The sequence below is a fragment of the Pinus tabuliformis genome, chromosome 4_2 (assembly GCF_031772625.1).
Source record: "Pinus tabuliformis cultivar Carrire ecotype Pingquan chromosome 4_2, CPIR1, whole genome shotgun sequence".
Lineage (NCBI taxonomy): Eukaryota > Viridiplantae > Streptophyta > Pinopsida > Pinales > Pinaceae > Pinus > Pinus tabuliformis.
Window position 1 is genome coordinate 530,634,488 of NC_142304.1, and position 8,218 is coordinate 530,642,705.

At 39.2% G+C, this 8,218-nt stretch overlaps 1 protein-coding gene across 1 annotated transcript; it reads right to left on the reverse strand.

Moving 5' to 3' along the window:
- Positions 1-4,075: 4,075 nt before the first annotated feature.
- Positions 4,076-4,858, reverse strand: LOC149170362 (uncharacterized). The gene has a single exon (XM_089425537.1). The coding sequence runs from the start codon at positions 4,856-4,858 to the stop codon at positions 4,076-4,078; it is 783 nt and encodes a 260-aa protein (XP_089281663.1).
- Between the last annotated feature and the right edge of the window lie 3,360 nt (positions 4,859-8,218).

The following is an 8,218-nucleotide window of genomic DNA, read 5'->3' on the forward strand; positions in this document are numbered from 1 at the left end:
TAGTTCATGGCTCAACCTCATGAGAACCATTGGCTTGCAGCAAAAGGAGTACTGAGGTATCTGCAAGGAACTTTAGACTTTGGTATTTTGTATTCTGACTCATTTGATGTTAGCTTGACAAGTTATATAGACTCTGATTGGGCGGGAAATTTAGATGATAGAAGATCAATTACAAGTTATGCCTTTAGCATTGGATCTGGGGTCATCTCTTGATGCATCAAGAAGCAGTGTACTGTAGCCTTATCATCAGCAGAAGCAGAATATCAAGCTATTTGTGCAACAGCATGTGAGGCAGTTTGGTTGCGGAGACTTCTCCAAGATGCAGGGGAAGAATAAACAGAAGCTACGGTTATCAATTGCAATAATCAAAGTTCCATCAAACTAGCTTACAATCCTGTGTTTCATAAAAACACTAAGCACATAGACACTCAATTTCATTTTGTTAGGGAAAAGGTGCAGTCGAAAGATATTTTTGTTGATTATTGTAATTCTTGTGATAATATGGCTGATATATTTACTAAGCCTTTGGGAAGACTGAAGTTTGAATTGTTTAGGGACATATTAGGTGTGTTTAAGAACCCTTTCTCCATTAAGGGTGAGTGTTAGAATTAATGGAGAATAGGCTCTTATTGTTACATAGTTGTGATTTTCTTTTTTCTTAGTTATTCAGTTCCTATTATTCAGGGATATGATTTTTTGTCCCTAACAAATTGTACCTATTTATTATTGGAGATTAATGTGAAGTTGTGTGGAATTTTGCTTGAGGTAGCTCCTAGTGATCCGCACCTATGAGTTCCTCTTGTTTGGTTTCTCATTTAATGTCTTCCCTGCGCTACTCTTAACATACACCACCCGACTGTGTGTATTGTGTGGAGGTTGACTATGCTAATTCTAATGTAACTCATGAGGAGGTTGTTTGCAATTGTTCACATAAATTTTTTTGGAATTTCTTAGAGGAGTTTCATCGTCCAATAGGCTGCGACATAACAAAAAAATGGATTCACTCAATGCATACTGGATATTTTTTAATTCCAAGTCGTGTCCAAGGTGTAAACGACCAATAGAGAAAAATCAAGGGTGTATGCACATGACATGTAGTTCCCTTTGTGAATTTCAATTCTATTGGTTATGCCTTGGTGATTGGTATAAACATGATTTTTGTAATCGATATAGTCCTAATCAGGTTGCAACAACATCAGGAAGAATTGATGTAGGGAATCAATCCAGGAATTCGACCTCAGTCGATTCTAGGAAAAGGACTAAAACATCTTCTTCAATTAGGTTGGTATTTTATATGGAAAAATGGAAGGCAAATGAAAAGTCAGAGGAAAATGTGTTATCTAATCTACAACGTGTGCGAGAGGTAGACATTAAAATATTGAATGAGCATATACAAACGAGAATTAGTCGATCTGGTTTAATAAAGTTCAAATGTGTGGTAGATGCATGGTTGCAGATAGTAGAATGCAGGCACATGCTTAAATGGACATATCCATATGGTCATTAAAAAACAAAATCTTTTCGAATACTTGCAACATGAAGCTGAAAGTAGTTTAGAATGACTTCATCATTGTGCTGAACAGGAGTTGCAACACCATATAGAAAGTGCCCTTAAAGTTGATGCTGATACTGGCACTGGGAAAAAGGCGTTGCGAGATTTTGATAACTTTTGTATCCGGCTTGAAAAGCTCACAAAATCGACGGGCCACTATTTTGAAAACCTAATTCAGGCTTTTGAAAACAATCTCTCCTAAGTTAGTCGGATCAATGCACGAGAAGGGTACACATGAAGAAGCAATTATTATTAGAACCAGTTGTCACTTATTATTAAGTAGTGCAAGAGGGTCGTTGGACTCGGATGAATTTTTCTCATATTTTGTCATATCTCTATTGGTTCCAACAAAATAAGGATCTTGGACATTTGTGGCAACCAAATCCTTTTAATTGATTATCCAGTCAATATTATTGCTTGTTATTAATATTTGATGATTATTTATTTTAGTAAAATGTGACGATTTATATTTATATTTGATGTGTGATTTTACCTAGGGTTAATCTTTGTTTTTAGTGGAACTTCATAGCTGGAAGCAAAGAGTTTAACTTGGAGTTTAAATTGTAATTCAAGGTTCAATTTTCATGAAGTCTTACTTTTGATGTATCTATCTAACATGTGGACTTGTCTTGTGACCTGTGACTTGTATATAGATAAGTGGATTAAAGCACATCTCCATGTCTAAGTAGTTATTTTCCATGCAAGTAACTTGGAATATTAATTTTTATTATCTCTATCATATTACTCATGTATATCTTTGTTCGAACATAATAAGGATCTTGGTTTATGGCACCCAAATCCTTGTGATTGATTACTAGTTCAATATTATTGTATGTTTGTAATATTTATTTTAATAAAAAAGTGATGATTTATATTTATATTTTATGTGTGATTTCATTTATGGAGGTTATATTAAATGGTCTTATGACATGCATGTATAAGTTTAATCAATTACATTATATCTTTGTCAATTTAATGTTTAAAGGGGTTGGATTCTATAGTGGGAAGCAACAAGTTTTTTATAGTTAGGCAAGGTTCAATTCTGGCTTAGCTTTGATGTAGTTATTCAACATGTTTTAGCACCTAGAGAGACTAGATAAAAATTGGTTTGTAATGCTTGCATAGATAATTGGGTTAAATCTCATTCTTGTGCCCTTTTAAAGCAACTCTTCCAGTGTAGAATGGCTAGTGACTTCATGTTTTGTTAATCCACTCCTTCTATAAAGGTCAACCATATAATTTAATTACCTTTTTCCATGGAAATGGTATATATGGGCACCTAGAAATTTCACAAGTTCAAGCCTTCACTAGGCATATATTGGCACCTAAAGATTTTAGTGCAATTGTGTTTTTCTGAAACAACCATTGCATAATACATAGAATAATATCATACTCAGCTCTACTGGAAGATAGTTGGGTTGTTTTTTCCTACTTACATCTAAGCACAAAACATCACCTGAATAAACTAAAGGAGTTTGTTTTGTATTCACAAAGCAATCGAACACTGTCAACTCCACTACTTGGGGAGGCTCATTTTCACATTTTCCTTCAACTCTAACTTTCATTGGAAAACTTCAGATAGGAAGGCCCTAAATTATCTAGCCAAAATAGAAACTAATAGCATTGATGAAAATAGCAAATATAACATGTTAATCCATAAACAATAAAAAAATAGCTAGAATAGAGCACAAGGAATTATACAACTATTCTTTGCAGATTTTATCACTTAAACCAGAGATCTAACACTGCATATTTGTGTGTACTTTTTTAATTCTTATTCCTTTCATATATTGTTTTTCTTGCCAGAGAATAGAATTTGACAAGGCGATAAAAATACCATATGACAGTAATCTAAGATTTCACATATTTTTTATTGCATTTACCTTAGTCCCAAAAAAAAATGTAAAAATAAATAAAATTGAGGAGAAAACTCGTCTCACTTGGTGCCAAGTAATCCATCTTGTAACTTGCCTTGATGAAAGTTGTGGTTTACCACCTAGAGTTCATCCCAGAACCTTAGCACTAAGCATTGTTTCCAAATCAAAAGACAAACATCATCGTGGTGGACTAAGACTACCTATCATACCTAAAAATAGAGTGCACAACCCATATTAATTCAAATTACCTAAAGGAAATAGAAAACCTTAGTAAGGATATTCAATTTCACATAAATTGATTCTATTTTAAAACATACTTGATAATTTTTCATAGAATCATACACTCTAAAGCCCTCAATGACTATGGGTTGTTTCACATTGCTCGTTAAATTAAAATAGATTTCGTTTTGTTTTTTTTTTTTACAGGAATGGTTATGGGATTTCATTAACTGATTGGCTGAGAGCCACAAATTCGGTTACATAAGGAAAGGCAGATTTCTGCATGCCTTTTCAGCAAGAGGAATATAATGCCTACTCTCATCAGGCTCTTCTTTTTACATTTAATATAGTGTACTTCTGTTGCTGATTTCCCAAGCTGAAAAATACAAACAAACTGTTGCAAAAGGATGCAATAGAACATGAATCTTTATGGGATTGGATCCCAAAGGATTTCCTTATCTCTAAGAATAGAACCGGCAACTAAATGGATTGCCTTGTTTGCCTCGATATCTACTTCTTTGTTATTTGTTCTCAAAACATGAAAGTATTTCAGTTTCAGGGACTTTTCCATGCCTTTGATCCTTGAAATTATCCTTGCTAGCTGCAGGTCCGCTGGATTAGAGTTGGTCGCCACTGCTTGGATGATAACCTGGGAATCCCCAAAGATATTTGCCTCCTTGTATCCCAGCTCTTTGAGGAGTTTGATTCCTTGGAAAAGGGCCATCGCTTTAGCTTGAATGCTTGAGGAATGGCCTAATCCCCAAGCAAATTTGTGCGAAGCTGTTTCATCTGGGTTTATGATGAGTCCTCCAGCTCCAGCAATACCTGGATTCCCTTTGGCTGCCCCATCAAAGAAGAGAGAGGGAAGAGTTTGATTGGACAGCCAGTTTTGGAAATCTACTTCATTTTTCCTGACTTGCCATTCTTTGCGAGATGGAGGAGGGCTGATCGATTTTGGAAATTTGAAATTGAGGGCAGTTCCCAGATCTATGTCTTGTTGGCTTAGATTTGAATCATCTCCTTTGTCTTCCAACCACTCAACAAGCTGACTTTTAACTGAGTTGACAACTATTCTAAAGTCTTGTTCCTTATTTTGGAATATCCTTCTGTTCCTTTCCAGCCAGACTTGCCAGCTGATGAATTTTGGCAGAGCACTCCACGTTGTCCTGATTGTTTTATTTTTTGGAAATGAGCCTGGATATCTGGCCATCCAGCCCGCAAACAGTTCCGAAACTGAGGAGGGGAAGGTGAATTTATGCTTCCAGGAAACAAGAAGCTCCTGCCATATGGAAGCTGCGAAATTGCACTCGATCATGAGGTGGAAGGTGGATTTTGAGTTTTCCTTGCAAAGAGTGCATCTAGACGGCCCAAAGATGCCCCTTTTCTGAAGCCTGTCTTCAGTTAGAATTTTTTGATGGCAGAGAAGCTAGCAGAAGTGGTCGATTTTAGGAATTGAAGGTATTTTCCAAATGCCAACCCAGGGGGTAGGATTGGGAGGCATGTGAGGCCTCTCTAGACATTTAGCATAGCCCTGGGCTACCGTGTAACCTGTCCGATTTGAGCCCCAGCCTCTCACGTCCTGCCTGCGTGCATGAATTGGAGCCAACCCATGCAATTGCGTGGTGAATGTTGCCAGATCTGGTCGTAAGGCAGGCGGAACTGGGAGTTGTTTCCAACCCGTCCAAACATCACCCTTCCAGATTGAGAGGTCCCACAATGTGTTGATGCTAGCCTCTGACATCCAGCGCTACAACTCTGTCATGCCTCTCAATTCTGCCAGCGGGGGTCTATTCAGGATACTGTCGTTCCAGAGATGGATGCGTCTTCCATTGCCTGGAATCCAGAAGGAATGATTCCTTATCAACGAGCCAGTTCTGCTGATGAACCTGCTGAAAGGAGTTTTGAAATGATTCTTGGGCTGATCCAGGCATCTAAGTCTCGGTCCTCTGAAGTACTTCCTCCACAAAGCAACTTGCACCCAACCTGGATTTGGAGCTATGATTTTCCAAATCAATTTGGCTCCCATGGCTAAGTTTTGAACGCTGAGATCTTTAAAGTTCAGTCCTCCCTCCTGAGTTGGGCTGGTGACTATTTCCCAATTGACTAGAGAAATTCTCTTCTCGTTTTGTTTGCCTCCTTTCCAGAAAAACTTTCTGATTAGTTCCTCCATCTTTTTGATGATTCCCACAGGCGCCAATAAAATCGAGAATTTGAATAACGGAAGGCTGCTGAGCACAACTTTAATGAGCACTGATTTTCCAGCTATGTTGAGCCAAGAGGATCCCCAGGCCTTCATTTTTGCTTTGAATTTGTCTAAATGGGGATACCAATCTTTACTCAAGGCCCTCTTGTGGAAGATGGGTAGTCCCAGATATTTAAATGATGACCAAGAATTTGAGGTTGCAAATCGAGGCATCTAGCAATGGTGCTTGCAGTTGAAGCAGGAATATTCCAACAGTAGATATGGCATTTGCCATTGTTTAATACATTGCCTGAGACCTTACAATAATCTTCTAGAACTTCTTTGAATTTGACTGTTGAATGAGGAGATGTAGCCCCTAGCAGTAATGTATCATCCGTGAAGAGGGCGTGATTGATGCTTTTTACCCCTCTTGCAATGCACAGGCCAGCAATGTCGTGATCTTGCTGCTTTTTTTGGAGATAAAAGCTGAGAACAGAAGCCTGTAGGATGAATAGTAGGGGTGAAAGGGGGCATCCTTGCCTTAGCCCTCTAGTGGCTTTGAAAAACTCAGCAGCCCTACCATTCACCAGGGGGGCAATCCAAGGCTCTGAAATGTAGGCTCTAATCCACTTGATGAAATTTTTCCTGAATCCCAGTTTTTTCAACACCTCAAACAAAAAATATGTCTAACACGGTCAAAAGCATTTGCTAGATCTAATTTAATAACCATACCTTTTTCCTTTCGGTGTAGGCTGGAATGAATCGCCTCTTGAACCAGAACGAAATTGTCCACCAACTGCCTGCCATGAATAAATCCACCTTGGTTGTCCGGGATGATTTTGGGAAGGATTCTTTTCAACCAGTTAGCTATCACTTTGTACCCAATATTGCATAAGGACATTGGGCGAAATCTGTTGAAAGAGTTTGCTCCTTTCTCTTTGGGAATGAGGGCAAGAAAGGCTAAATTTGTGCAGCCTCCAATCTTCTGACAGTCTTGGGACTTCTGAATCATTTTGAAGAACTCCTTCTCAACAATCTTCCAACAAGTCTGGAGAAATCTAGGCGTAAAATTGTCTGGTCCCGGAGCTTTATCGGGATCCATTGCGAAAAGTGCCTCCTTGACTTCCTTTTGCGTGATTTTGCCTTCAAGTGCCTGGTTCATTTTGGAGGAGATAAGGCTAGGGACAGCGTCCAGCAGAGTAACGTTTAGATCAGCTCCTAAATCTTCTCTATACAGCTGCTCAAAGTGCTCTGAGGCTGCCTTTTTTATGCTGGCAAAGTCCTTCAACACGCAGTTGTCTTCTTTTATTTCAGTGATGGAGTTGCGGCCTTTCCTAGCTTGGGCTTGTTTGTGGAAAAAGGAGGAGTTTCTGTCTCCAGATTTGAGCCAAAGGCTCCTGGACTTGAGCCTCCAATATTCTTCTTCTGCCAAACAGGCCTTGTGGAAACTTTGTTGGAGCTTGGCCTCCTTTTCCAACTCATCTTTAGTGATATCCGTTGTTTCAAGATGGAGATGCTGACTTTCTAGAGAACTTTGTATTTTTTTCCTTTCCGCAGCAGGATTGGGCAGGGTCTTAGCCCAGTTTTTCAGCATGCCTTTAACCCTTCTGAGTTTTTCCTCCCAAACGAAAAAGGCGGATCCCTTGACTGGCTCTTTCCAGCAGTCTCTGACCTTTTCCATAAAGTCTGTCTCTTTGATCCAGAGAGAGCTGAATCTGAAAGGTATGGGCCCCAGGTCCTTGGGGGTCAGCAGCTCTAGACTGATGGGCTTGTGATCTGAAACACTGCTGTGAAGAATGCGCATTCTAGCTTCTAATCCAAGAAGTAGGAAGGAGCTTTGGACCAAAAATCTGTCAAGTCTTGCTGCTATGTAACCCGGGCCAACTCTCTTATTTGACCAAGTGAAGTTACCAGTAGTCAGCTTAATGTCTATCAGATCCCAATCTTGCATGAGGTCTTCCACTAATTCTCTTGTCGGATCCCTGACGATGCTGCCTCCTCTTTTTTCTGACGAGAGGAGGGTGAGGTTGAGGTCTCCGACTATGATTGTATTCTCCAGCATCTCTAGATCTGCCAAGTCTTTGATGGAGTCCCAGCATAATTTTTTCTCACCTGCATTGTTAGGAGCATATACATTGAACAGGCAAATAATTTCTTTAGATTCTAAGTGCTGCATTTTTAAAAACATCCAATGAGTGTTCAGGTGTTCAGAGATTAATGAGAACTTATTAGGATTCCAGAGCGACCCAAGTCCTCCCGATGCTCCACGGGTAGAGATTGCTTGCGCTCTGTCTTTCTTCCAAAATTTTTTGCTTGCCTGGAGGAAGGCTGAATCCTCCAATTTAGTCTCCTGGATGAGAAGGATGTCTGGGGCTTCCAGTCTTATTA

Bases quoted from the DNA above. Each gene is read 5' to 3' on its own strand.
- LOC149170362 (XM_089425537.1), bottom strand. From the start codon at position 4,858: ATGGCCAGATATCCAGGCTCATTTCCAAAAAATAAAACAATCAGGACA.